General features: G+C 41.4%; 2 protein-coding genes across 2 annotated transcripts in view; both read left to right on the top strand.

Moving 5' to 3' along the window:
* The window catches only part of FCRL5 (Fc receptor like 5), a 47194-nt gene extending 32776 nt beyond the window's left edge, over positions 1–14418 (top strand). The window contains exons 11-17 of the mRNA XM_068537590.1: positions 9094–9372; positions 9812–9928; positions 10604–10631; positions 11753–11835; positions 12038–12106; positions 14219–14250; positions 14329–14418. Of these exons, the coding sequence (XP_068393691.1) occupies positions 9094–9372; positions 9812–9928; positions 10604–10631; positions 11753–11835; positions 12038–12106; positions 14219–14250; positions 14329–14418 (698 nt within the window). The remainder of the gene's footprint in view (positions 1–9093; positions 9373–9811; positions 9929–10603; positions 10632–11752; positions 11836–12037; positions 12107–14218; positions 14251–14328) is intronic.
* Positions 6580–7923, top strand: LOC137762752 (geranylgeranyl transferase type-2 subunit beta). Its single transcript, XM_068541068.1, has 2 exons — positions 6580–7023; positions 7198–7923. Exons 1-2 carry the CDS (start codon positions 6592–6594, stop codon positions 7777–7779), a joined length of 1014 nt encoding a protein of 337 aa, XP_068397169.1. The 5' UTR covers positions 6580–6591; the 3' UTR covers positions 7780–7923.
* Positions 14419–16122: the final 1704 nt, after the last annotated feature.

Genomic DNA, 16122 nt, shown 5'->3' with positions numbered 1-16122 from the left:
ATCTATTGAGATGATCATATGGTTTTTATTCTTCAATTTGTTAATATGGTGTATCACATTGATTGATTTGCATATATTGAAGAATCCTTGCATCCCTGGGATAAATCCCACTTGATCATGGTGTGTGATCCTTTTAATGTGTTGTTGGATTCTGTTTGCTAGTATTTTGTTAAGGATTTTTGCATCTATATTCATCAGTGATATTGCTCTGTATTTTTTCTTTTTTTGTAGTATCTTTGTCTGGTTTTGGTATCAGGGTGATGGTGGCCTCATAGAATGAGTTTGGGAGTGTTCCTTCCTCTGCAATTTTTTGGAAGAATTTGAGAAGGATGGGCGTTAGCTCTTCTCTAAATGTTTGATAGAATTCCCCTGTGAAGCCTTCTGGTCCTGGACTTTTGTTTGTTGGAAGATCTTTAATCACAGTTTCAATTTCATTACTTGTGACTGGTTTGTTCATATTTTCTATTTCTTCCTGGTTCAGTCTTGGAAGGTTATACCTTTCTGACAATTTGTCCATTTCTTCCAGGTTGTCCATTTTATTGGCATAGAGTTGCTTGTAGTAGTCTCTTAGGATGCTTTGTATTTCTGAGGTGTCTGTTGTAACCTCTCCTTTTTCATTTCTAATTTTATTGATTTGAGTCTTCTCCCTCTTTTTCTTGGTGAGTCTGGCTAATGGTTTATCAATTTTGTTTATGTTCTCAAAGAACAAGCTTTTAGTTTTATTGATCTTTGCTATTGTTTTCTTTGTTTCTATTTCATTTATTTCTGCTCTGATCTTTATTATTTCTTTCCTTCTGCTAACTTTGGGTTTTGTTTGTTCTTCTTTCTCTAGTTCCTTTAGGTGTAAGGATAGATTGTTTATTTGAGATTTTTCTTGTTTCTTGAGGTAGGCTTGTATAGTTATAAACTTCCCTCTTAGAACTGCTTTTGCTGCATTCCATAGGTTTTGGATCATCGTGTATTCATTGCCATTTGTCTCTAGGTATTTTTTGATTTCCTCTTGGATTTCTTCAGTGATCTCTTGGTTATTTAGTAATGTATTGTTTAGCCTCCATGTGTTTGTGTTTTTTACATTTTTTTCCCTGTAATTCATTTCTAATCTCATAGTGTTGTGGTCAGAAAAGATGCCTGATATGATTTCAATTCTCCTAAATTTACTGAGGCTTGATTTGTGACCCAAGATGTGATCTATCCTGGAGAATGTTCCATGCGCACTTGAGAAGAAAGTGTAATCTGCTGTTTGGGGATGGAATGTCCTATAAATATCAATTAAATCTATCTGGTCCATTGTGTCCTTTAAAGCTTCTGTTTCCTTATTTATTTTCATTTTGGATGATCTGCCCATTGGTGTAAGTGGGGTGTTAAAGTCCCCCACTATTATTGTGTTACTGTCAATTTCCTCTTTTACAGCTGTTAACCATTGCCTTATGTATTGAGGTGCCCCTATGTTGGGTGCATATATATTTATAATTGTTGTATCTTCTTCTTGTATTGATCCTTTGATCATTATGTAGTGCCCTTCCTTGTGTCTTGTAACATTCTTTATTTAAAGTGTATTTTATCTGCTATGAGTATTGTTACTCCAGCTTTCTTTTGATTTCCATTTGCATGGAATATCTTTTTCTATCCCCTCACTTTCAGTCTGTATGTGTCCCTAGGTCTGAAGTGGGTCTCTTGTAAACAGCATATATATGGGTCTTGTTTTTGTATTCACTCAGTGAGCCTGTGTCTTTTGGTTGGAGCATTTACTCCATTCACATTTAAGGCAATTATTGATATGTATGTTCCTATGACCATTCTCTTAATTGTTTTGGGTTGTTTTTGTAGGTCCTTTTCTTCTCTTGTGTTTCCCACTTAGAGAAGTTCCTTTAGCATTTGTTGTAGAGCTGGTTTGGTGGTGCTGAATTCTCTTAGCTTTTGCTTGTCTGTAAAGCTTTTGATTTCTCCATCAAATCTGAATGAGATCCTTGCCGAGTACAGTAATCTTGGTGGCCGGTTCTTCGCTTTCATCACTTTAAGTATATCATGCCCCTCCCTTCTGGCTTGTAGAGTTTCTGCTGAGAAATCAGCTGTTAACCTTATGGGAGTTCCCTTGTATGTTATTTGTCATTTTTCCCTTGCTGCTTTCAATAATTTTTCTTTGTCTTTAATTTTTGCCAATTTGATTACTATGTGTCTCAGCGTGTTTCTCCTTGGGTTTATCCTGTATGGGACTCGCTGCGTTTCCTGGACTTGGGTGGCTATTTCCTTTCCCATGTTAGGGAAGTTTTCGAGTATAATCTCCTCAAATATTTTCTCTGGTCCTTCCTCTCTCTCTTCTCCTTCTGGGACCCCTATAATGCGAATGTTGTTGCGTTTAATGTTGTCCCAGAGGTCTCTTAGGCTGTCTTCATTTCTTTTCATTCTTTTTTCTTTATTCTGTTCCACAGCAGTGAATTCCACCATAGTGTCTTCCAGGTCACTTATCCGTTCTTCTGCCTCAGTTATTCTGCTATTGGTTCCTTCTAGTGTAGTTTTCATTTCAGTTATTGTATTGTTCATCTCTGTTTGTTTGTTCTTTAATTCTTCTAGGTCTTTGTTACACATTTCTTGCATCTTCTCCATCTTTGCCTCCATTGTTTTTCCGAGGCCCTGAATCATCTTCACTATCATTATTCTGAATTCTTTTTCTGGAAGGTTGCCTATCTCCACTTCATTTAGTTGTTTTTCTGGGGTTTTATCTTGTTCCTTCATCTGGTACATAGCCCTCTGCCTTTTCATCTTGTCTATCTTTCTGTGAATGTGGTTTTTGTTCCACAGGCTGCAGGATGGTAGTTCTTCTTGCTTCTGCTGTCTGCCCTCTCAAGAATGCAAGAGATTTCTGTGCATTAATTTTGTATCCTGCTACTTTACCAAATTCATTGATTAGCTCTAGTAGCGTTCTGGTAGCATCTTTAGGATTCTCTGTGTATAGTATCATGTCATCTGCAAACAGTGACAGCTTTACTTCTTCTTTTCCAATTTGGATTCCTTTTATTTCTTTTTCTTCTCTGATTGCTGTGGCTAAAACTTCCAAAACTATGTTGAATAATAGTGGTGAGAGAGAACCACCTTCTCTTGTTCCTGATCTTAGTGGAAATGGTTTCAGTTTTTCACCATTGAGAATGATGTTGGCTGTGGATTTGTCATATATGGCCTTTATTATGTTGAGGTAAGTTCCCTCTATGCCTATTTCTGGAGGGTTTTTATCATAAATGGGTGTTGAGTTTTGTCAAAAGCTTTTTCTGCATCTATTGAGATGATCATATGGTTTTTCTCCTTCAATTTGTTAATATGGTGTATCACATTGATTGATTTGCGTACATTGAGGAATCCTTGCATTCCTGGGATAAAACCCACTTGACCATGTTGTATGATCCTTTTATTGTGCAGTTAGATTCTGTTTGCTAATATTTTGTTGAGGATTTTTGTATCTATGTTCATCAGTGATATTGGCCTGTACTTTTCTTTCTTTGTGACATCTTTGTCTGGTTTTGGTATCAGGGTGATGGTGGCCTTGTAGAATGAGTTTGGGAGTGTTCCTCCCTCTGCTATATTGTGGAAGAGTTTGAGAAGGATAGGTGTTAGCTCTTCTCTAAATGTTTGATAGAATTTGCCTGTGAAGCCATCTGGTCCTGGGCTTTTGATTTTTGGAAGATTTTTAATCACAGTCTCAATTTCAGTGCTCATGTTTGGTCTGTTTATATTTTCTATTTCTTCCTGGTTCAGTCTTGGAAGGTTGTGCTTTTCTAAGAATGTGTCCATTTCTTTGAGGCTGTCCATTTTTCTGGCATATAGTTGCTTGTAGTAATCTCTCATGATCCTTTGTATTTCTGCAGTGTCAGTTGTTACTTCTCCTTTTTCATTTCTAATTCTATTGATTTGAGTCTTCTCCCTTTTTTTCTTGATGAGTCTGGCTAATGGTTTATCAATTTTGTTTGTCTCCTCAAAGAACCAGCTTTTGGTTTTATTGATCTTTGCTATTGTTTCCTTCATTTCTTTTTCATTTATTTCTAATCTGATATTTATGATTTCTTTCCCTCTGCTAACTTTGCGGTTTTTTTGTTCTTCTTTCTCTAATTGCTTTAGGTGTAAGGTTAGGTTGTTTATTTGAGATGTTTCTGGTTTCTTGAGGTAGGATTGTACTGCTGTAAACTTCTGTCTTAGAACTGCTTTTGCTTCATCCCATAGGTTTTGGGTCTTCGTGTTTTCATTGTCATTTGTTTCTAGGTATTTTTTTATTTCCTCTTGGATTTCTTCAGTGATCTTTGGTTATTTAGTAGAGTATTGTTTATCCTCCATGTGTTTGTATTTTTTCCAGATTTTTACCTGTAATTAATATCTAGTCTCTTAGCGTTGTGGTTGGAAAAGTTACTTGATACAATTTCAATTACCTTAAATTTACCAAAGCTTGATTTGTGACCCAAGATATGATCTATCATGGAGAGTGTTCCATGAGCACTTGAGAAGAAAGTGTGTTCTGTTGTGTTTGGATGGAATGTCCTATAAATATCAATTAAGTCCATCTTGTTTAATGTATCATTTAAAGCTTGTGTTCCCTTATTTATTTTCATTTTGGATGATCTGTCCATTGGTGAAAGTAGGATGTTAAAGTCCCCTACTATGATTGTGTTACTGTCGATTTCCCCTTTTATGGCTGTTAGCATTTGCCTTATGTATTGAGGTGCTGCTATGTTGGGTGCATAAATATTTACAATTGTCATGTCTTCTTCTTGGATTGATCCCTTGATCATTATGAGTGTCTTTCTTTGTCTCTTGTAATAGTCTTTATTTGAAAGTCTATTTTGTCTGATATCAGAATTGCTAACCAGCTTTCTTTTGATTTCCATTTGCATGGAATATCTTTCTCCATCCCCTCACTTTTGAACTGTATGTGTCCCTAGGTCTGAAGTGGGTCTCTTGTAGACAGCATATATGTGGGTCTTGTTTTTGTAACCATTCAGCTAGTCTATGTATTTTGGTGGGAGCATTTAATCCATTTACATTTAAGGTAGTTATCCATATGTATGTTCCTATTACCATTTTCTTAATTATTTTGGGTTTGTTTTTGTAGGTCTTTTCCTTGCCTTCTGTTTCCTGTCTAGAGAAATTCCTTTAGCATTTCTTGTAAAGCTGGTTTTGTGGTGCTGAATTCTCTTAGCTTTTGCTTGTCTGTAAAGGTTTTAATTTCTCTGTCGAATCTGAATGAGATCCTTGCTGGGTAGAGTAATCTTGGTTGTAGGTTTTTCCCTTTCAACACTTTAAATATGTCCTGCCCCTCCCTTCTGCCTTGCAGAGTTTCTGCTGAAAGATCAGCTGTTAACTTTATGGGGATGTCTTTGTATGTTATTTGTTGCTTCTCCCTTGCTGCCTTTAATATTTTTTCTCTGTATTTAATTTTTGATAGTTTGATTAATATGTGTCTTGGCATGTTTCTCCTTGGATTTATCCTGTATGGGACTCTCTGCCCTTCCTGCACTTGATTGACTATTTCCTTTCCCATATTAGGGAAGTTTTCAACTATAATCTCTTCAAATATTTTCTCAGTCCCTTTTTTTTTTCTCTTCTTCTTCTGGGACCCCTACAATTTGAATGTTGTTGCGTTTAATGTTGGCCCAGATGTCTCTGAGACTGTCCTCAATTCTTTTCATTCTTTTTTCTTTATTCTGCTCTGTGGTAGTTACTTCCACTATTTTATCTTCCAGGTTACTTATCCGTTCTTCTGCCTCAGTTATTCTGCTATTGATTCCTTCAAGAGAATTTTTAATTTCATTTATTTTGTTGGTCATCATTGTTTGTTTGTTCTTTAGTTCTTCTAGGTCCTTCTTAAATGTTTCTTGTATTTTCTCCATTCTATTTCCAAGATTTTGGATCATCTTTACTATCATTACTCTGAATTCTTTTTCAGGTAGACTGCCTATTTCCTCTTCATTTGTTTGGTCTGGTCGTTTTTACCTTGCTCCTTCATCTGCTTTTTGTTTCTCTGTCTTCTCATTTTGCTTAACTTACTGTGTTTGGGGTCTCCTTTTCTCAGGCTGCAGGTTCATAGTTCCCGTTGCTTTTGGTGTCTGCCCCCAGTGGCTAAGGTTGGTTCAGTGGGTTGTGTAGGCTTCCAGGTGGAGGGGACTGGTGCCTGTGTTTTGGTCAGTGAGGCTGAATCTTGTCTTTCTGGGGGGCAAGACTGCATCTGGTGGTTTGTTTTGGGGTGTCTGTGAACTTATTATGATTTTAGGCAGCCTCTCTGCTAATGGGTGGGGTTGTTTTCCTGTCTTGTGAGTTGTTTGGCATAGGGTGTCCAGCACTGTAGCTTGCTGGTCATTGAGTGGAGCTGGGTCTTAGCGTTGAGATGGTGCTCTCTGGGAGAACATTTGCCATTTGTTATTACGTGGAGCCGAGAAGTCTCTGGTGGACCAATGTCGTAAACTTTGCCCTCCCACCTCAGGGGCACAGGCCTGACACCCGGATGGAACACCAAAACCCTGTCAGCCATACTTTTGGGAAGTCTGAGGTCTTCTGCCAGCATTCAGTTGGTGTTCTGTAAGAGTTGTTCCACAGCTCTTTTCGCTCTCAGACATGGGCACACCGCAGAAGGATGTTATTATCAAGTCAGATGCACCCGACACCCTATTAGTGGAGAAGCATGCAGATTATATAGCATCGTATGGCTCAAAGAAAGATGATTACGAATACTGTATGTCTGAATATTTGAGAATGAGTGGCATCTATTGGGGTCTGACTGTTATGGATCTCATGGGACAGCTACATCGCATGAATAGAGAAGAAATTCTGACATTTATTAAGTCTTGTCAACACGAGTGTGGTGGAATAAGTGCTAGTCTTGGACATGATCCTCATCTTTTGTACACTCTTAGTGCTGTGCAGATTCTTACTCTCTATGATAGTATTAATGTTATTGATGTAAATAAAGTTGTGGAATATGTTCAGAGTCTACAGAAAGAAGATGGTTCTTTTGCTGGAGATATTTGGGGTCCCACTAAGCAGCTGGTCTAACTGGAGTTAATGGTCTGCTGGAAGTTCCAGCATGCACTGTGCTAGTTATATCAGCATACAGGAGTACTGGAACAGAGGGGGCCAGTCTAAAAGATAAGGGCTGAATACAGCGCAGGCAGGAGAGACCAGCTGCTTCATGGGATGTGAAAATCTACTTTTATATAATAGGGAGAAATCGATACAAGATTCTCTTTTTGTGCGGTGGCAACTTTGGCTCTATTGGGGAAGCTGGATGCTATTAATGTGGAAAAGGCAATCGAATTTGTTTTATCATGTATGAACTTTGATGGTGGATTTGGTTGCAGGCCAGGTTCTGAATCCCATGCTGGGCAGATCTATTGTTGCACAGGATTCCTGGCTATTACTAGTCAGTTGCATCGAGTAAATTCTGATTTACTTGGTTGGTGGCTTTGTGAACGACAGCTTCCATCAGGTGGACTCAATGGAAGGCCAGAGAAGTTACCAGATGTATGCTATTCTTGGTGGGTGTTGGCTTCCCTAAAGATAATTGGAAGGCTTCATTGGATTGACAGAGAGAAACTGCGCAGTTTCATTTTAGCATGTCAAGATGAAGAAACGGGAGGATTTGCGGACAGGCCAGGAGATATGGTAGATCCTTTTCATACTCTATTTGGAATTGCTGGATTGTCACTTTTGGGAGAAGAACAGATTAAACCTGTTAGCCCTGTTTTTTGCATGCCTGAAGAAATACTTCGGAGAGTGAATGTTCAGCCTGAACTAGTGAGCTAGATTAGATCCCTTGATGCAGAAGTTGCTTAGTGTAGCTTTACTGTTTTAACATTTCAGTATTTGAAGTGCTTAACAAACGTAATGGCTGCCATGTTAATATTTTGTACATGAATTGTGTTGATTTTAATAAATTATATAATTATACATACTGTAAATTAGAGACCTTTATTGTATCTTCAGCTTTCCGTTTTCTTCCGGAATGCTGTTATTCTGAGCGTAATATTTTGTTTATGCTTCAATGTATTTATCTTGTTTGTCTCCATAACAGCAAACTGAGTTGAACTCTATTTAGCTGATGAAGTTTTATGTTCTGATTTTCCCATGTACTCCCTTGATATGTTATATATAACTATAGTTAATATAAATTGGTCTTTGTCAATGAGAATGTTAACTGATAAAGAATTGATGAACCCCATAGGAATTAAAAGATGAAAAAAAAATAAATGGCTGAAATTTGGGAATAAAAAAAAAAAAAAAAAAAGAGTTGTTCCACATGTAGTTGTTTTTCTGATGTATTTGTGGGGAGGAAGGTGATCTCCACGTCTTACTCCTCCGCCATCTTGAATGTCTCAGTCCTGTTGACTTTTTTTTTATTCAAAATATAAAATTTATTCAAAAGCAATAAAATAACAGTTTCTATGAAGTATGAACTGTATACAATAAGTAAACACAGCACAGTACCAAACTTGTTGACTTTTTAATGATGGCCATTCTGACTGGTGTGAGGTGATACCTCACTGTAGTTTTGATTTGCATTTCTCTAATAATTACCCATATTGAGCATCTTTTCACGTGTCTGTTGGCCATTTTTTACATAACTTATGTTAGTAGCCCTAAAGGAAATAGTCTTAGAAGTAGATTTGCTGGGTGAAAGTTTATGTGCATTTTAAATTAGATATATATTTCCAAATCACCATTCAAGGAAGTGTCTCAAATTTGCATTCCCACCGAGAGCATATCAGGGTGCCTCTTAATCCACAACCCCATCAGTATTATCTGCCTTTTTAAGCTTTGCCAGTCTGATGGGTGTTTTTATTTGTATATACTTAATTAGTAACAAAGATGTTATCTTTATATATTTATTGGCTATTTGAAGTTTTTAGTGATTCATACACTTTTCACACTTTTCTGTTGGATATTTTTGTGCATTGAAAGCTATTTGTAGATTCAGGTCATTAACTTTGCTTGTCATATGTGTTTCAATATATTTTCCTTGATTGAGATATGACTTTTATTATTTGTTTATATTATTTTTTGTTCCTTTCTGAGTATGTTAGAAGTAGGAACTTCTATTGACTTTTTGTTTTCCCTCAGTTCCAGTGTCTCACCCTATCCTCACCCTCAGGACCCCCAGGGCCCAGGCTGTGGTGGGGGATGTGGTGGAGCTTCATTGTGAGGCCCAGAGAGGCTCTCCCCCGATCCTGTACCGGTTTTATCACAAGAATGTCACCCTGGAGAGCAGCATATCCCACTCTGGACAAGGAGTGTCCCTCAACCTCTCACTGACTGCAAATCATTCTGGAACCTACTCCTGTGAGGCCGACAATGGCCTGGGTCCCCAGTGCAGTGAGGCAGTGACACTTTCCATCACAGGTAAGTTTCCTATTCTCAGGCCACAGATGTGGCCAAAAGATTTCCTCCTAGGATACTCTGATAATCCTTGTGATGCCTGACCAGGACAGTGTTTCTCAGGGACAGGTACACAAAGCTAGATGTTCTCCAAACTGTTATTTTCATTAAGTGTTTCTGAAGGCTTGTCATTTGGGTGGGAAAGGGGGCTAAAGAAGACCACTGAATTTAATACTCTTCAGCTAGCATCATCCATCCTGACCCTCAACCCTTGCATCAGCCACAGACATGAGCTTCCCCACCAAGAGAAGTGCCATCCCCTGTGCCACACCTGCACCTGATTAGCCTCAGGAGTCCTGGTCCCCTCAGTTCATCCTCTCTCCCAGGCATCAGCTCCAGGGATCAGGGCAGTTCAAGACCACAAGCCTCTCCCTCTGGCTCATGCCTGGGGTCTCCCCCTCAGGGCTGACAGGGAGCAGAAGTGGCCCTGTTGCCACCGGTGTCACCGGGGGGCTGCTCAGCGTGATGGGTCTCGCTGCCGTGGCACTGTTGTTCTACTGCTGGCTCCCGAGGAAAGCAGGTGAGTAACTCCCTGGTTAACCTTTGCTTGAGTCCCTGTCCTTCCCATCTCCATTCCCTCAGGCTCATGCTGCCTTTGGAACCACCCCCAAGCTCTCAACACCTCCTTTCTGCACAATTCCACAGCTCCTACATTCCCCTCTAGTTCCTCCAGAATTTGTCTTCATCAAATGCAAAGTTTCCAGAACAGCCCTATTGGGTGTAAGATGTCTTCACAAGATGTAGTTTATCTGACATGACAAATTACAGTGCATTTCCCTCTCTACCCTTGCAAGACCCCCAAGGAACGGAAGAGGAGAAGAAAAACTCTGAGAAATAGTAGTGAGAACAGAAACCAAATGGAATTTGATAACTTACTGATTTTGTAAATGTATGGTACTTTCATAGCCGATCAAGTCTATTTTCCCACATTCAGCTATTGACCATTGTTCTTCACAAACTCCACGTTAAAAGATTACGGATTGTGGGCTACCCTTTTGTATTATAACTATACCCCTCTGGAATCCAGGATCAGTAGTTTTTGCCCAATCTGCCACCTCCCTTGGACATAGCAAAGGAGGGTTCACATCTTAGAGACAGTGACTCCTGGAAGGTTCTAGGTGAGCCTCCTATGAGCTGTGCTCCTTGTGAAGTCTTCCTTCTCCTGGACTCAATGTCTCTCTGCTTTCCTTTGCAGGAGGAAAGCCTACATTTGACTCCTCCAGGTAAGACCTGCCTATATTGCCGTATGGTTAATGAAATGCCCACCAAGTATGAAAATGGAATTGAATCTGGTTACTGCTGAGAGCATGGTCACTGCTTCATGTCACTGAGATGGGTTGTGCCAATTTCATGTTGCCACCTCCCTTGGGATATCTCAATTCCCAGGACCTTCTCACCCATCAGCTTAGCTAAATAGGCCTTTTTCTTGCAGCAAGTGTTAATTGCTTTTTATTTATTAACTTACATCCTTGGTCCAATGTTGCCTTGGTTGTTTGAGTGACACTATGACCACTGAATCCATCCGTTTCCTAAGATGGTCTTAGCTTAATCAGCCTGGAAAGCTCTGGTCGTGGCCAACCCAACCTAACCAACACCTGTTGTGATGACAGCCAAGAAGATGGAGTCACGCAACTTGGCCACCCCGAGAGACCTCTCTGCTAACAGGAGGTGGTGCCTGTGAAGAAGGGGCTGCCGTCTTGGATTCCAAAGACTGACTTTAAGAGTCACACCACAGCTCACAAACTATCCCTGGGCAAGCTTATGGTAGCAGCATCCAAACCATCCTGAGTTCCTCTGAGCCTTTTTGTTTGTTTGTTTGTTTGGCCATGCTGCAAAGTTGCAGGATCTTAGTTCCCCCACAAGGGACTGAACCCAAGCCCTTCTTAGTGAAAGCACCAAGTCCTAACTTCTGGACCACCAAGGTATTCCCATTTGAGCCTTTCTAATTATGGATTTCACTCAGATACTGATCTCTCTGGGAGTGTAGACCTTGGAGCCAGGTTTGAATGGCTCCTGGCTCTTTCCCTTTCTAGTTACATAGTCTTGAGTAAGTCATTTTACCTCTCAGAACCTCCATTTTTTCCATCTAAAAAACAGAGATAATAATAGCATCAACTTAATATTGTTATAGGCACTAGCACAGTGACATACTAGGTGGCAGTAAAGTCTGGATTAATATTATGATTTATAATATAATAGTCCATAACAATAGACCATTTGTTATATGCTCATCTATGTTTCCAGGCTTGGCAACTATCCTGTGGTAAAGACTCACTAACAGGGAATGATCCTTATAGCTACTTCATCAGGATTTCTGGGAAACATCAATGCTTCTACCTTACAGGAACCCATCAGCTTCAGACTCCCAAGAGCCCACCTACTACAATGTACCAAGCTGGATAGAACTGCAACCAGTGTACAGCAATGGTGAGGACTGAGGACCCTCCATTTGGGCAGGGACCCCAGGGTTGGTCCAGGAAGTGGTGGGACAAGAAATGAGGAAGGGATGGTACAGAGGCCCGGAGGGCCCTGCTCCCTCCAGAGAACAAACTCTATCTGGGAGAGGAGGAAGTAGCAAGACAAGGGGCAAGAACCTTAGAGTCCTCTCAAACTTCAACTTCTCTCCAAGTAAATCCTAACGGAGGAGATGTGGTGTACTCGGAAGTCCGGAGCGTGAAGGCGGAGAACAAACAGGCAGGTAAGACCTAAGGACCCTTGATTTGGGCGGTCTATTGCTATGTGTGGCTCAGTCTCCACCCCTTCAGTGGGTCTGGGCCAACCAGACACAGAACTGCCCCTCAGGCTGGGTCACTGAGCTTCTTACTTTGTGCCCACCTACCCTGCTGCGATTAACCCAAGCTCACCGTGCAGAGCTGCTTTCTCCATTCTCCACAGATGGCCTCAGCATCACTTGAGTAACAAAGTCATCACCCTGGGCAGTCAGCCCCTCAGAGCTTCAGTGTCCCATCTGTGAAATGAGACAGGACTGTCTATCATTCCCTTCCTACCTGTACCTGTTTTCTACTGCTGCTGTGGCAAATGACCACGAGGGCTTAAACAATACAAGTTTATTATCTTACTGTGCTGTAGGTCAGAAGTCTAAAACACAGGTTACACTGGGCTAAAATCAGTGTCAGCAGAGGTCCTTTCTGGAAGCTCCAGGGGAGAATGTATTCCCGTGCCTTTTCCAGCTTCTAAAGGACACCCTTTTCCTTTCTGGGGCTCATGTCCCATCCCTCCATCTTCAAAGCCAGCAAGTGGCACCTCTCTAACCATTTCTTCCATAGTCAGTGCTCCCTTTGACCACAACTAGAAAAAGTTCTCAGATTTTAAAGTTCTCCTTAAAATTCTACCTGGATAATCTAAAATAATCTCGCCATTTGAAGGTCCTTAATCTTAGTCACATCTGCAAAATCCCTTTCTCCATCTTAGGTCACATATTCACAGGTTCCAGGTATCAGGACATGGACATCTTTGTGGGAGACATTATTCTGCCTATCATACTCTCTCATAGGGTTATTGTAAGGATCAAACGAGGAAGTAGATGGGGAGATGCTATTACAGCAGCAGAGTTTAAGCAGCTTTTATGACAAGTATATGCTTGTTGTCTGTCTGTGTCATTAGTCCTCACTCATGGTAGATGGTCAGCTGTGAAGAATCCCAGCCTGGTTTCCTCCTCTCAGAGCAGGAAAGGGAAAGCCTTTGGGGCTATTCTAACTTTGTTCTGTAAAAACTGTCATGTGATTTTTAGCCATTCTGCTTCCTTCTCTGGTTTTTTTATTCTTCTTGTATAAAATCAAATGAACTCCATTTTGTTCCATTCTTGGTTCAGGGGCCCACCTCTAAAATGTATGAATTCATTCACACTTACAACCCCTTTTGATGTGAGTGTTGTTATTACCCCATTTCACAGATGAGAAAACAGAGGCAGAGAGATCTTAAATGACCAGCCTGAAGTCACAGAGCTAACAAATCACAGAAGAGTCTGTCTCTAGAGTCCAAGCCTTAGGCCAAGCTCTGCTTCTCAGGGCAGTTCCAGGGAGCCTTGAGGCTCATTCCAAGCCAAAAAGAGAAAGCCTTGCTTGATGAATGCCATATTTCATTCCAGGTTTAAGACAATATAATAATAATAACAACTTCTATTATCATATCAACACGTGTTGAGCAGTTCCTATGTGCCTGGTACAGTTCTGAGTAGAGTACTGTAAATAAATACATTGAAAAAATATATATATATATATGCCATAAATATATACACACACACATATATTTAAAGTTTGTTTGTTTATAACCCTCAGAAGTGTACCTGCACATTGGAACTGCTCAGCACATAACAGATGTTAGAAATCAAACACACACACACATAACCCTACAGGTAGGTATTATTATTCCCAACATACAGATGAGACACCAAGGCAGGAGATATTGAGTGACTTGCCCAAGGTCACAGAAGTGGCACGGCTGACCTGGAGCTCAGTCTGAGGTAGTCTGGATCAGAAGTCTGCTCTAAACCACTGCACTGCCTCTGCTCCAGGCCAGGCTGCTTCTCCATAATATACACTATGAATCTATGATCAAAGCATGAACAAGATAAAAAGTACATTTCTTTCTTTTGAGAGTCCCTGGGGAGCTCAGGATGAGGAACAAAGAGTGGAGAGATGCTGAGGAGAGAGTTGCTCGAAGCTGTGAGGTTGAGGTTCTTAGGAAAGGTTCAGTGCAGCCCCATGGAGATGGCTGTGGCTGGGCTGGTGGCACAGATGCAAGGAGAGAGTTCTGAGTTCACAGCTGAATGCTTCCCTTCTTTCCACAGCAGCCTCTGACCCAGAGCTTCTCAAGAACATGGTGAGTCCCGTGACCTGTGTACTCTCCCACTTCGGGCCTGCTGGCCTCTGGCCCTCACCTATGTGCTCCTTCCCCCAGGATTCCTGTGTCATCTACTCCCAGGTGAAGGGGGCTTACGCCGCAGCCCCTAAGCCCCAGCTCTTGGCTGCATCCACTCCTCACAGATGAGTCCACGCAGCTCCCGATTGCTGTCTCAGCCTCTGCACCCAAAGCCACCCTTGGGGGAGAAGGGACATCAAAGTGGGACGATTTAAACCACCCAAGGCCACACCCAGCAACCTGTACATCAAGTGCCCACACCCTAGTCTGAACAGAACACAGGGTCCCGCAGGACTCCCGCCTATTTCCAAAGTGACAGCCCTGGCCCAGTGGTCTTTTTCTTAATGACATGTTGCTCCCAATCCAAGGCCCATGATGTTGCCTGGCTTCCTTAATGAGCTTCAGCTTTGGTCACTATTCTGAGTCCTACTCCCATACACATCCCCACCATTCCTCCATGAGGACTGCACCTAAACTCTACCACGGATAACCTGCTTTCAGTGGGTGCTTTTCTCAGTTGCAGTCAGTCTGGTAAGGCTACAGTGGGCTCTGCCAAGTGGGACAGCACACACCCCTGGAGACATGGACACTGGGCTCGTCATGGACCTCCCCATGATGGGACTGCATTCCACACTCCCACTGTCTGTCTGAAACTCTAAGCTCAGAATCTGACACCAGGATAACTTCTCTCCTGCCCAAGTAAGTGGATTTCACACCCTAGGTCCTAGATCCTTCCCATCCTGCCAGAAGTAACCCAGGACAGTCAAGGCCAGGAGGACCAGAGATGCAGATAGAATACATATTGAAATATAGGAGGTGCTCTATTACTATTTGATTGATTGAATGAATGAATGAATTAATGAGGAAGCTATTATGGGTCATTATGGTGTATTCCTACCCTCAAACTGGCATCTGATCCAGTGTGCTCCCTAGGAAATCCAGGAAGTACTCTTTTCTCTTCCCTGAGTAGGAAATAAACTAAGAGAAAGAGTTTGAGTGAGGAAAGCTGTGTTCAGAAAGCAGGAAGCCTTCTCAAACTTTAAAGTGCTTATGTAGGGAGGGTGGGAGGGAGATGCAAGAGGGAGGGGATATGGGGATATATGTATACATATAGCTGATTCACTTTGTTATACAGCAGAAACTAACAAAATATTGTAAAGCAATTATACTCCAATAAAGATGTTTAAAAAATAATAAAATAAAATAAAGTGCTTATGGGTAACCTGGAGATCTTGTTAAAATGCAGATTCTTATTCACTGAGTCTGGGTGGAGGCTAAGATCCTGCGTCTGTAATAAGCTCCCACGTGATGCTAATGCTACTGACCCTAGGAGCATACTGAGCGCCCAGGACCATGAAGAAGTAGCGTGGGCTCTGGCTGCCCACTGCCCAGCTCCATGGGGGCCACTCACGTAGATCACGTGCTCCCTGCACCATCCTTCCACTAGAACACCATCAGATCCTGCTGCTAAGAGGACTTCTCAGCAACATGCTGGGTTTCATCAGCCTCCCTGGGTCAGTAAAAAGTAGCTGCCGTCATCTTCGTTTCCCCACCTCAGGCCTCACACTTTCCCATAGAGGAAATGAATACACTGTGAATAAATATACCTCTTAGCTTTCTCCATTCAAAGTTGATCTATCTCGCCTCTGAGCCATGGGATGTTTTGATCCATTTTTATGATGTCCATCACACCTCATCTTGATCTCCACACTCCAGTGGATTGTACAGGGGGAGTCATTTCCAAGCCACATTGCCTGGATTAATAAAATCCTTGACGGGGCATTCATGGCCCTTCTCCACGTAGCACCACCTACTTCCCTCTCCAGCATTTTC

Source organism: Eschrichtius robustus, chromosome 3 (genome assembly GCF_028021215.1).
Source record: "Eschrichtius robustus isolate mEscRob2 chromosome 3, mEscRob2.pri, whole genome shotgun sequence".
NCBI lineage: Eukaryota > Metazoa > Chordata > Mammalia > Artiodactyla > Eschrichtiidae > Eschrichtius > Eschrichtius robustus.
This window is presented reverse-complemented; position numbering and strand designations above follow the sequence as displayed.